The 13,964-nt window shown below is 39.2% G+C and overlaps 1 protein-coding gene across 1 annotated transcript; it reads left to right on the plus strand.

Annotated features, from left to right (window-relative positions):
* Positions 1-4,231: 4,231 nt before the first annotated feature.
* LOC112757202 (uncharacterized) lies at positions 4,232-5,065 on the plus strand. Its single transcript, XM_025805811.1, has one exon. It carries the CDS (start codon positions 4,232-4,234, stop codon positions 5,063-5,065), a length of 834 nt encoding a protein of 277 aa, XP_025661596.1.
* Positions 5,066-13,964: the final 8,899 nt, after the last annotated feature.

Raw genomic sequence — 13,964 nt, forward strand, 5'->3', positions numbered from 1 at the left:
TAGGCTAGAATTATTGGCGGTCATTCTTGAGATCCGAAAAGTCTAAACCTTGTCTGTGGTATTCCGAGTAGGATCTGGGAAGGGATGACTGTGACGAGCTTCAAACTCGCGATTGTTGGGCGTGTGACAAACGCAAAAGGATCAATGGATCCTATTCCAACATGATCGAGAACCGACAGATGATTAGCCGTGTGGTGACAGCGCATTTGAAACATTTTCACTAAGAGGATGGGAAGTAGCCATTGACAACAGTGATGCCCAACATAAAGCTTGCCATGGAAGGGAGTATGAATGGTTGGAAGAAGGCAATAGGAAAGCAGAGGTTCAGAAGGAACAAAGAATCTTCATACGCTTATCTGAAATTCCTACCAATGAATTACATAAGTATATCTATCTTTATTCTATTTTATATTTTATCCATCTTTTAATTATCAATTCTCCATAACCATTTGAATCTGCCTGACTGAGATTTACAAGATGACCATAGCTTGCTTCAAGCCGACAATCTCCGTGAGATCGACCCTTACTCACGTAAGGTATTACTTGGATGACCCAGTGCACTTGTTAGTTAGTTGTGCGGAATTGTGCCAAAGTGTGATTCACATTTGAGAGCTCCAAGTCTTAGGTGCCATTGTTGATGATCACAATTTTGTGCACCAGCATGCACCGAGGACGGTGCAAATTTCTAAGTGTGGGGAGGTCGTCCGACCGACCTCCATGGGTAACAACTTTCTTTTTCAACACCAATTTTTAATTTTTGTCTTTGTTAGATTAGTTGTTGTATTGCATGATAGGTTGCATGCTAGTTAGAATTGTACATATTTTTACCACTTCTTTTTATGTTAGAACTACTTGGTTAGGGTGATGATTTCTTTTCCAAGAAAAATTGTTTTGCGGCACCCTACCAATTTGAAAATTTTTTTTTCTTGTTGAACTTGCTTGAAGAATGTATTTTGGAACATGGTTTTTGAGCTAAGAACACAAGCATGTGAGTTTTGAGCCCAATTGCGTGGTTACATCTTATAACCACTAATTTTCATTCTTGTGTGCATTATTCTCTTTCTATGATTGTAATCTTTAGTTTGTTTGATTCTTTCTGTCCATTATTACATGTATGAATGCATTTATATGATTGAGACCATCATTTCATTTAGCTCACTTACCCAAATAGCCTACCTTTCATCAACCATTGTTAGCCAATTTTGAGCCTATTTAATCCTTTTGTTCTTAATTGTAGCACATCACTACCCCTAAGTGAAAAATAATAAATATCCCTTAAGTTGGATCTTTGATTAGCTTAGGCTAGTGAGAGTGTGTATCATTTGGGTATGGAAAACTTAGGACATTAGTTGAGGTAAAAGTGTATTTTGTATTTTTATTGAAAATCATGGAATTGGGTACATATTCATGCACCATATGTAAAACCATATGCATTGATATGTTTGTATATACTTTAAAAAAATGAAAAAGAAAAAGAACATATATATATATAAGAAAAAAAATATAGAAAAAAAAGAGAAAAAAATAAAAAGGGGACAAAAATGCCCCAAAGTTCAATAAAAATCAATGCATATGGAATGTTAATTAAAAAGAATGCATGAGTATGTAAAAAAGTGAGAATCATGGGTAGCTAGGCATTGAATTAGAATTGTATAGGTTGTTATATGTGTTTGGTGAGAGCTTAGGCTAATCAAAGATTCAAATTTCAGGCTCACTTGACCATATGCATCCTACCTTGACCCTAGCCCCATTACAACCTATGAATAAGTCCTCATGATGAATGTATGCATGAATTGAATAATTGTTGATTATTAGATGAAAAATAAATCTTAGAAAGTGTGAGTAGAAGAGAATTGAGTGAATCGACCCTATACACTAGAGCGACTAGAGCGGATACACTTCCGGTGAGGGTTCGATGCTCAATTCCTTGTTCCTGGCTTTCATGAGCTTTTCTTCTTGCAAGTCTATTTGTACTCTATTTTGATATTTGAATTGGTAGAGTTTGTGGTTTATCTTGTGCTTAATTTGGGGGATTTTATCACCTTTTCTCACATTTATTCAATGAAATAGCATGGTTTTGCAATTCTCCCTTGATTTGTGCTTAAATGTGAAAACATGCTTTTTAGGCCTTAAAATAGCTAAATTTAATTTACTTTAATTTCATTCGATGCCTTGATGTGTTTGTTCAGTGATTTCAGGTTCTTAAGGCAAGTATTGGATGGAAGAAGTGAGGAGAGAAGCATGCAAAGTGGGAGAACTCATGAAGAAATGAAGGAACCGTAAAGCTGTCAAGCCTGACCTCTTCGCACTCAATCGACCATAACATGAGCTACAGAGGTCCAAATGAGGCAGTTCCAGTTGCATTGGAAAGCTAACATCCGGGGCTTCAAAATGAAATAACATTTTCCATATGTTGCTTCGCTTTAGGGGCGCCCGCGAGCCATGTACGCGTGCGTGCCGATGCTGCTCGTGGCCCACTAAAGATGAAATCGCTGGGGGCTATTTCTGAAGCACTTTGGGCCCAACCCAACTCATTTCTAATGCTATTTCATGCAGAATTCAAGCTTGGGTAAGGGAGGGCAATTTTTTGTAGCATTAGCATCATGTAGGTTAGTTTCTAGTGAGAGAAGCTCCCTCTTCTCTCTAGAATTAGGTTAGGTTAATCCATCTTAGATCTAGGCATGATTTCTTGATTTCATCTTGTTTCCTTTACAATTTCTTATTCTACTACTCTATTCTTCTTAGTTCTCTTGTCAATTTTACTTTTATGACTCTTTTATGTTTATGAATGCTCATGTTGGATTTTGTTTACCTTAAAAGAAATTGAATGTTTGATGTTCTTTTAATTGATGATTTGAGTTGTTGATTTACTTTACCTACAATTGGTAGTTGGTAGATTTATTATTCTTGCAATTTTACTATGCTTTCCATTCATGCCATCCAAGTGTTTGACAAAATGCTTGGTTGGTCTTTAGAGTAGATTTTGAGCATTCTTGGCTTGGAAAGAGTAATAAGGCAATCTTGAGTCATGAAAATCCAACTCATGTTGGTGATCTAGAGTTGTTAGTTAATATTATTTTCATTGACTCTAATCTTTTGCTAATTCAATTAGTGAGTTGATTAGGACATTTGGATTGAGATTAACTAGTCTTATTCGACTTTCTCTCATGGAAGATAACTTATACCTTCTTCCAATGTTGGAGATGACGAAATGAGATAGATTCTTGTTATTATTGTGATATGATTGATTATTCTTGTTTGACATTCTCCCTATGTGAAGATAACATGATACCTTCTTCCATTTGTTGGAATTGACTAAATAAGATGAATTAATCATTGTATGACTAGGATAGAAAGCCTATGATCTCATTTCTTGCCATGAATGTCTCTCTTCATTAATTACTTTCTTTAATTGCTCTTTTTACTTTTCTTGTCATTTATTTTATTTCACTCTTATCAATCAAAAACCCCCATTTACATCCTTCATAGCCAATAATTGATCACTTCATTGCAATTCCTTGTGAGACGACCTGGAGTCTAAATACTTCGGTTAATTCTTATTTAGGGTTTTTTACTTGTGACAACTCAAATTTTTGATTGGGAGGATTGTTTGTTGGTGTAGAACTATACTTGCAACGAGAATTATTTTGTGTGAAATTCTATACCGACACGACAATTTTCTTAAATCACAATCCAAGAAGACACCAGATCTAACTTAAAGAACTAAGGGGTAGCAATCACACAACTGGAATCACAATTTGGATACTTATCCAAGTAGATACCAATGTCTACAAATGCATTTTTCAGTGATACCATGACCAATCCAAGAGGGGAATGCAAAACTATCACATTAAGAAGTGGGAAGGTGGTGAAGGAGACATCCTCAAGCCTCAACTTGCAAGAGGAAGAGGCTGCCAATGACTCAGAAATAAAGGAGGAAGAAGAGATACATACTCCAACCCCACCAAAGCAAGTCTTGAAGCCTTATGTACCAAAAATACCTTACCCACAAAGGTTGAGAAAAGATGGAAAGACAGCCAGTTTTCTAGGTTCTTGGAGATCTTTAAGAGGCTCCAAATTAACATCCCTTTTGCTGAAGTACTAGAACAAATGCAACTCTATGCCAAGTTCCTAAAAGAGCTCATGATAAAGAAAAAAACTGGGGAGAAAAGGAACTATAGTGCTCACAGAAGAATGTAGTGCTATCATACAAAAGAAGCTTCCCCAAAAGATGAAAGACCCTGGGAGCTTTCAAATCCCCTGCATCATAGGGGATATTAGCATTGAAAAAGCATTGTGTGATATGAAAGCTAGCATCAACGTTATGTCCTTATCCATGATGAAGAGAATGAGAATTGAAGAGGCCAAACCAACAAGAATTCCACTTCAACTAGCTGTTAGGACATTCAAGTTTCCCCATGGAGTAATGGAGGACTTGTTGGTAAAGGTAGGACAGTTTATCTTCCCAGCTGATTGTGTAGTGCTTGACATGGAGGAAGAGGCTAATACATTAATCATACTAGGGAGACCATTCTTAGCAACAGCTGGGGCTATAATTCATGTACAAAAGGGAGAGTTGGTACTAAGACTGCATGAAGAAAAGATTGTGTTCAATATTTTCACTACAATGAGCTACCCAAAGGAGTCCATTGGTGAATTCATGATGGTAGACACAATGGAGAAGCTGGTTCAAGGAGTCCTAGAAGAATATCAATGTGAAGAAGTAGTGGAGCAAGATCAACAAACATCATGTGGTGAACTACCACAAAAAATCATAGAAGGCTCAATCATGCTAGACAAGACAAACAAAGAGAAAGTGAAAGAACTAAAGCTGGAGTTGAAAACCCTGACCCCAAGCTTGAATTATGCTTACTTGGGGAGCAATGACACATATCCAATAATCATCATCTCAAGCTTGAGTGAAGAACAAGAAGAGGAGCTCATCAATGTGTTGAGGCAACACAAAGATGCCATAGGGTGGACACTTTCAGATTTAATGAGGATTAGCCCTTCAATGTGCATGCATAAAATCCTTCTTGAGGAGGATGCCAAGCCCTCAATATAGCCACAACGAAGATTGAATCCAATAATAAAGGAAGTGGTACAAAAAGAAGTGCTGAAGCTATGGCAAGCAAGGGTGATTTACCCTATCTCAGACAGCCCTTGGGTGAGTTTGGTACAAGTAGTTCCCGAGAAGGGGGGAATCACAGTTGTGCCAAATGAAAGAAATGAGTTGATACCAACAAGAACAGTGACTGAATGGTGCATGTGTATAGATGGTGCATGAATTGTAAATTACACTTTTCACAACTCGTACCACTAACCAGCAAGTGCACTGGGTCGTCCAAGTAATACCTTACATGAGTAAGGGTCGATCCCACGGAGATTGTCGGCTTGAAGCAAGCTATGGTTATTTTCTAATTCTCAGTCAGGAAGTCAATGATAAGAGTGATTATATTGGTGGATCACCGTTGTCAATGGCTACCATCCGTCCTCTCAGTGAAAATGGTCCAAATGCGCTGTCACCGCATGGCTAATCATTTGTCGGTTCTCACTCATGTTGGAATAGGATCCATTGATCCTTTTGCGTCTGTCACTACACCCAGCACTCGTGAGTTTGAAGTTCATCACAGTCATCCCACCCCAGATCCTACTCAGAATACCACAGACAAGGTTTAGACTTTCCGAATCTCAGGAATGGCTGCCAATAGTCCTAGCCTATACCATGAAGACTCTGATCATGAACCAAGAGACTAAGAGATATACACTGAATCTAAGGTAAAACGAAAGTGGTTGTCAGGCACGTGTTCATAGGTTGAGAATGGTGATGAGTGTCACGGATCATCACATTCATCAGGATGAAGTGCGAGTGAATATCTTAGAATAGAGACAAGCGTGATTGAATGGAAAACTGTAGTAATTGCATTAATTCATCGAAACACAGCAGAGCTCCTCACCCCCAACCATGGGGTTTAGAGACTCATGCCGTTAGAAATACAATATGAAACGTGTAAAATGTCATAAGGTCCATAATAAGTCTCTAAAAGTAGTATTTATACTAAACTAGTAGCTAGGGTTTACAGAAAATGAGTAAACTAAGATGGATAGTGCAGAAATCCACTTCCGAGACCCACTTAGTGTGTGTTTGGACTGAGCATTGAGCTTTACATGTGTAGAGGCTTCTTTTGGAGTTAAATTCCAGGTTACAGCTTGTTTGTGGCGTTTAACTCTGGTTTGTAACTTGTTTCTGGCGTTTAACTTCAGAATAGGGCAAGAAGTTAGCGTTCAATGCCAGTTTGCGTCATCAAAACTCGAGCAAAGTATGGACTATTAACTATTGCTGGAAAGCCCTGGATGTCTACTTTCCAACGCAATTGAGAACGCACCAATTGGGTTTCTGTAACTCGAGAAAATCCATTTCGCGTGGAGCACGGTCAGAATCCAACAGTATCTGCAGTCTTTTTTCAGCCTCTGAATCAGATTAAAGCTCAGATCCCTCAATTTCAGCCAGAAAATACCTGAAATCACAGAAAAACACACAAACTCATAGTAAAGTCCAGAAATGTGATTTTTGCATAAAAGCTAATGAAACTATACTAAAAAGTAGCTAAATCCTACTAAAACTATAATGAAAATACCCTCAAAAAGCATATAAAAATATCCGCTCATCACAACACCAAACTTAAACTGTTGCTTGTCTTCAAGCAACTAGATAAATAAAACAGGATAGATAGAAGGTCAAGAGGCAATAACATCTCAGATTTTTACATGAAGCTCAAATTCTCATTAGATGAGTGGGACTAGTAGCTTTTTGCTTCTGAACAGTTTTGGCATCTACATTTATCCTTTGAAGTTCAGAATGATTGGCATCTATAGGAATTCAGAATTCAGATAGTGTTATTGATTCTCCTAGTTTAGTATGTTGATTCTTGAACACAGCTACTTTATGAGTCTTGGCCGTGGCCCTAAGCACTTTGTTTTCCAGTATTACCACCGGATACATAAATGCCACAGACACATAACTGGGTGAACTTTTTCAGATTGTGACTCAGCTTTGCTAGAGTCCCCAATTAGAGGTGTCCAGAGTTCTTAAGCACACTCTTTTTGCTTTGGATCATGATTTTAACCGCTCAGTCTCAAGCTTTTCACTTGACACCTTCACGCCACAAGCACATGGTTAAGCACAGCTTGGTTTAGCCGCTTAGGCCGAGATTTTATTCCTTTGGGTCCTCCTATCCACTGATGCTCAAAGCCTTGGACCCTTTTTATGTTACCCTTACCTTTTGGTTTAAAGGGCTATTGGCTTTTTTTTTTTTTGCTGTTTTTTCTTGCTTCAAGAATCAATTTCATGATTTTTTAGATTATCAATAACATTTCTCTTTTTCATCATTCTTCAAGAGCCAACAATTTTAACATTCATAAACATCAAATTCAAAAGATATATGCACTGTTCAAGCATTCATTCAGAGAACAAAAAGTATTGCCACCACATATAAATAATAAATTTTTTTTCAATTCGAAAATAAAATTGCCACCTTGTTCTAAAAATCTGCTATTTTATTTATATTCAATGATGATAAGAAAGATAAATTATAACTTAATTAGGGATAAAATAAAAAAAACAAAGATAAAGGTACTAATTACTACTACTCATATAACTTCTAAGGCAGATTTCTAATAGTAAAAGTTATCACAGATTTAAGGTTAAGATTAGGACTCAACAACCTTTCTTTTGGGAGATGGATGCTCCTTTAGTCTGTGGGGTGCTTGACCCTTTAAGAGATAGCTTCTGGCGCTTCAGCTCCTGTAGCTCACGCCCTTGCTCCTCTTGTTCCGTCAGCAGTTTACAGAGCATATTATTTTGAACTTGTTGATCTTCTTTTGGTTGATCCATAGCCTCTTGCAGCTTGGTGACAGAGGCCTCTAGGCGGGTCCAGTAGTCAATCTGAGGGATTTCTGGGAGGAACTCCTATGCCCTCCTTTTGATGGGGTTGTCTTGCACCTGTTGTCCTTCCATTGATTTTTTTGTGATTAGGTGCTCGACTGAGATATACTCATCCACTCCCATCTTTACCCCAGCATCCTTGAATAGCAGAGATATTAAGCTTGGGTAAGCTAATTTAGCTTCTTTAGAGTTCTTGTTTGCAATTATGTAGAGCTCACTCAAAATCAGATCTTCAACCTCCACTTCATTTCCCTGCATAATACAATGGATCATGACTGCTCTTTTGAGGGTAACCTCAGAGCGGTTACTGGTGGGCAATATGGAACGCCCAATGAAATTCAGCCAGCCTCTGGCGACTGGTTTGAGATCCCCTCTCTTGAGTTTATTTGGGACACCCTTTGTGTTGGTTGTCTACTTGGTTCCAGGGATGCATATATCCTTCAGAATTTGGTCCAAGCGCTTATCTGATCTCACCATTCTCTTACTGAAAGAATCCAAATCATCTTGTAGTTGTTGCAGCTTGAAGATCTCTCTTATTTTGTCAATGTGGAAGTAAATAGCCTTCCCTCTGACCATGGTTCGAAAGGTGTAAAAGGTGATTCCGGCCCTTCTCTTCCTATCTGTTTGCCACACATTTGTGTAGAATTCCTGAACCATATTTTTTCCCACCTTTGTCTCAGGATTAGCTAGGATTTCCCAGCCCCTATTTCGAATTTGCTCTTGGATCTCCGGATATTCGTCTTCATTCAGATCAAATTTAACTTCCGGGATCACTAATCTTAGACCCATTATTCTGTAGTAATGGTCTGAATGTTCTTTTGTTAAGAACTTCTCATGATTCCAAAGTGGTTTTGGAATATTCTCTTTATTTCCTCTTAAAGTGGTTTGTTTTCCTCTAGGAGCCATGATCTCAGTGAGTCTTAGCTCAATGATCACGTAAAATACAACACACCAAACTTAGAGGTTTGCTTGTCCTCAAGCAAAAGAAAGAAAAGGAGAGGAATAGAAGAAGAGGCAAGTTTGAATTGTGGAGGAGCGGGGGAGGCCGAGTTTGGATTTATAAAGGAGGGGGTGGGTTTGAAAATTTTGAAAAAGATATGATAGAAGATATGATTTGTAAAAAGATACTTATGATATGCAAAAGATGAAATTTTAAATTTGAAAAGATAATAGGGGGAATTTGAAAAAGATAGATTAAATTTTGAAAAGATAATATGATAGTTTGAAAAAGATTTGAAAAGAATTTAAAAAGATAGATGAGTTTTTGAAAAATATTTGAAACGGAATTAAGAGATACATGGATTTTGAAAAAGATTTTTAAGAGGGGTTTAAAAAAAATGAAGAAAGATTTTTAGGATAAATATTTTTTTTTTTTGAATTTGAAATTGAAAGATGAGAGTTTGTAACATGTTTATGCAAGAAATTGTGGATGAAATCATAAAAATTAGAAAAAAATTAGATTTGGAAAACAAAACTTCCTTCTCTCCACAATCCTGGTGTTAAACGCCCAACTGCAGCATGTTTTGGGCGTTTAACGCCCCTCTGTAGCCTCTTTTGGGCATTTTACGCCTAACTATTCCTTCTGGCTGGCGTTAAACGCCAGAATCCTTTGTCACTGGGCATTTTTCTGAACGCCTAGGATGCTGTAAGTGTGGCGTTAAACGCCCAGAATGGTACTCATTCTGGCGTTTAACGCCCAGAAAGGTATCATTACTGGCGTTAAACGCCCAGTAGATGCTTCTTTTGGGCATTTAACGCCCAATTATACCTCTTACTGGCATTTTCTTGCCAGTGAGCTCCTTCTCCCTGTTTTATACTCTGAATCCTTCTGTAACCCTATAAACTTATGCAATTAATTCTTTACCTTGAAGATTATTTATATTAAACTTGTATAATTATTATTTAAATAAAAATAGGCTTTGCTAATGGCTGGGTTACCTCCCAGCAAGCGCTTCTTTATTGTCTTTAGCTAGACCTTGCTGAGCTTTTAATCTAGCCTAAGCTTTGAGCACTCTTGCTCAACATTGCCTTCAAGAAAATGCTTGATTCTCTGTCCATTAACAATGAACTTCTTATTAGAATCAATGTCTTGAAGCTCCATATAGCCATATGGTGACACACTTGTAATCACATATGGTCCCCTCCACCGGGATTTCAGTTTCCCGGGGAATATTCTGAGCCTAGAGTTAAACTGCAGAACCTTCTGTCCTGGTTCAAAGACTCTAGATGACAGCTTTCTGTCATGCCACCTTTTTGCTTTCTCTTTGTAAAGCTTGGTATTTTCGAAAGCAGTGAGTCTGAATTCCTCTAGCTCATTCAGCTGGAGCAATGTTTTTTCTCCAGCTAATTTAGCATCAAAGTTTAGGAATCTGGTTGCCCAGTAGGCCTTATGCTCCAGTTCCACAGGCAGATGACAGGCCTTACCATACACAAGCTGGTATGGAGAGGTCCCTATAGGAGTCTTGAATGCTGTTCTGTATGCCCATAGAGCGTCATCCAAGCTTCTTGCCCAATCTTTTCTACGGGTACTTACAGTCTATTCCAGGATTCTTTTTATTTCTCTATTAGAGACTTCAGCTTGCCCATTTGTCTATGGATGATATGGAGTTGCCACCTTGTGGCTAATTCCATGTCGGACCATAGTAGAGTAAAGCTGTTTGTTGCAGAAGTGAGTGCCCCCATCACTGTTAGTGCTCTAGGGACACCAAACCTGATGAAGATATGCTTCGGGAGGAACTTCAGCACTGTCTTAGTATCATTGGTGGGTGTTGCGATGGCCTCTACCCATTTGGATACATAGTCGACTGCCACCAGAATATAAGTGTTTGAGTATGATGGTGGGAAAGGCCCCATGAAGTCAATACCCCATACGTCAAACAACTCAATCTCTAAGACCCCTTGCTGAGGCATGGCGTAACTGTGAGGCAGATTACCAGCTCTCTGGCAGCTGTCACAGTTATGCACAAACTCTCGGGAGTCTTTATAGAGAGTGGGCCAGTAGAAGCCACATTGGAGGACTTTTGTGGCTGTTCGCTCACCTCCAAAATGTCCTCCATACTGTGATCCATGACAATGCCATAGGATCTTCTATGCTTCTTCTCTAGGCACACACCTACGGATTATTCCGTCTGTACATCTCTTAAAGAGATATGGTTCATCCCACAGGTAGTACTTTGCATCAGTAATTAATTTTTTCTTTTGTTGTTGCTGTACTCCTTGGGTATGAATCTTGCAGCTTTATAGTTTGCAATGTCTGCAAACCGTGGTGTTTCCTGGATGGCAAACAGTTGCTCATCCGGAAAGGTTTCAGAGATCGCAATAGAGGGATGGGACGCCCCTTCTACTGGTTCTATCCGGGACAGATGATCAGCCACTTGGTTCTCTGTCCCTTTTCTGTCTTTTATTTCTATATCAAACTCTTGCAGAAGCAACACCCATCTTATGAGCCTGGGTTTTGAATCCTGCTTCGTGAGTAGATATTTAAGAGCAGCATGGTTAGTGTACACAATCACTTTTGATCCTAATAAGTATGATCTAAACTTGTCAATAGCATAAACCACTGCAAGAAATTCTTTTTTTGTGGTTGTGTAATTTTCTGGGCATCATTTAAAACACGGCTAGCATAATAAATGACATGCAGAAGCTTGTTATGCCTTTGTCCCAGTACTGCACCAATGGTATGGTCACTGGCATCACACATTAGTTCAAATGGTAATGTCTAGTCTAGTGCAGAAATAACTGATGCTGTGACCATCTTAGCTTTTAGAGTTTCAAACGCCTACAAACACTCTGTGTCAAACACAAATGGCATGTCAGCAGCTAGCAGATTACTCAGAGGTTTTGTAATTTTTGAAAAATCCTTTATAAACCTCCTATAGAATCCTGCATGCCCCAGAAAGCTTCTGATTGCCTTAACATTGGCAGGTGGTGGTAATTTTTCAATTACTTCAACTTTAGCTTGATCTACCTCTATTCCCTTGTTTGAAATTTTATGCCCAAGGACAATCCCTTCAGTCACCATAAAGTGACATTTTTCCCAGTTTAAAACTAGGTTGGTCTCTTGGCATCTTTTCAGAATAAGTGCTAAATGGTTAAGGCAGGAGCTGAATGAATCTCCAAATACTGAAAAGTCATCCATGAAGACTTCCAGAAATTTCTCTACCATATCAGAGAAGATAGAGAGCATGCACCTCTGAAAGGTTGCAGGTGCATTGCACAGACCAAAAGGCATCCTTCTGTAGACAAACACTCCAGAACGACATGTGAATGCTGTTTTCTCTTGGTCCTGAGGATCTACTGCAATTTGGTTGTAACCTGAATAGCCATACAAAAAGCAGTAGTATTCATGACCTGCTAGTCTTTCTAGCATCTGGTCTATGAATGGTAAAGGAAAGTGATTCTTCCTGGTGGCTGTATTGAGCCTTCTGTAATCAACACACATACGCTACCCTGTAACTGTTCTTGTAGGAACCAGTTCATTCTTTTCATTATGAACCACTATCATGCCTCCCTTTTTGGGGACAATTTGGACAGGGCTCACCCAGGGGCTATCAGAAATGGGATAAATAATCCCAGCCTCCAATAACTTGGTGACCTCTTTCTGCACCACCTCCTTCATGGCTGGATTTAGCCGCCTCTATGGTTGAACCACTGGCTTAGCATCGTCCTCCAATAGGATCTTGTGCATGCATCTTGCTGGGCTGATGCCTTTAAGATCACTTGTGGACCACCCAAGAGCTGCCTTGTGTGTCCTTAGCACTTGAAGTAGTGCTTTCTCTTCCTATGGATTTAAAGCAGAGCTTATGATCACCGGAAAAGTGTCACCTTCTCCCAAAAATGCGTATTTCAGGGATGATGGTAGTGGTTTGAGCTCGGGTTTTGGAGGTTTCTCCTCTTCCTGAGGAAATTTCAGAGGCTCTTTTATTTCCTCTGATTCCTCCAGATCAGGCTGAACATCTTTAAAGATATCTCTAGCTCTGATTCGAGACTCTCAGCCATGTTGATCTCCTCTACCAGGGAGTCAATAATATTAACACGCATGCAGTCTTTTGATGTGTCTGGATGCTTCATTGCCTCAACAGCATTCAGCTTGAACTCTTCCTTATTGACTCTTAAGGTCACCTACCCTTTTTGGACATCAATGAGAGTTCGTCTAGTTGCTAGGAAGGGTCTTCCTAAAATGAGAGTTGCACTTTTATGCTCCTCCATTTCCAGCACTACAAAGTCAGTGGGAAAGGCAAATGGCCTAACCTTGACAATCATGTCCTCAATTATGCCTGATGGATATTTAATGGAGCCATCAGCAAGTTGAAGACATATCCGGGTTGGTTTGACCTCTTCAGCCAAGCCAAGCTTTCTGATAGTGGATGCAGGGATTAGATAGATACTTGCCCCAAGGTCACATAGAGCTGTCTTGGTACAAGTGCCCTCTAATGTGCATGGTATCATAAAGCTTCCGGGATCCTTAAGCTTCTCTGGTAAGCTTGTTAGGATGACTGCACTGCATTCTTCAGTGAGAAAAACTTTTTCTGTTTCTCTCCAGTCCTTCTTATGACTTAAGATCTCTTTCATGAACATAGCATAAGAGGGTATTTGCACAAGTGCCTTTGCAAACGGAATCTTTATTTCAAGAGTCCTGAGATAGTCTGCAAAGTGGGCAAATTGTTTATCCTATTCCGCTTGGCAGAGTTTCTGAGGATAAGGTATTTTGGCTTTATATTCTTCAACCTTAGTTGCTGCAAGTTTATTTCCTACAGAGGCAGGTTGAGAAGCCTTCTTGAGGGAGTTAGTATCAGCACTTGCAGGTGTCTGATCCTTCACTGGCATTTGAACGCTAGAACTGGACATGGATTGGGCGTTTAACGCCAGATTCCTACCCTTTTCTGGCATTTGAACACCAGAACTAGACGTGGATTTGGAGTCTAACGCCAGTTTTTCACATGTTTCTGGTGTTTGATCGCCAGACCTATTCCTCTCTAGGCTCTTACTGTCCTCAGAGAGATTTTGGGTAGCAGGTTGC

The sequence above is a fragment of the Arachis hypogaea genome, chromosome 16 (genome assembly GCF_003086295.3).
Source record: "Arachis hypogaea cultivar Tifrunner chromosome 16, arahy.Tifrunner.gnm2.J5K5, whole genome shotgun sequence".
NCBI lineage: Eukaryota > Viridiplantae > Streptophyta > Magnoliopsida > Fabales > Fabaceae > Arachis > Arachis hypogaea.

Coding starts and splice junctions, on each gene's coding strand:
- LOC112757202 (XM_025805811.1), top strand. CDS start 4,232: ATGAAAGACCCTGGGAGCTTTCAAATCCCCTGCATCATAGGGGATATT.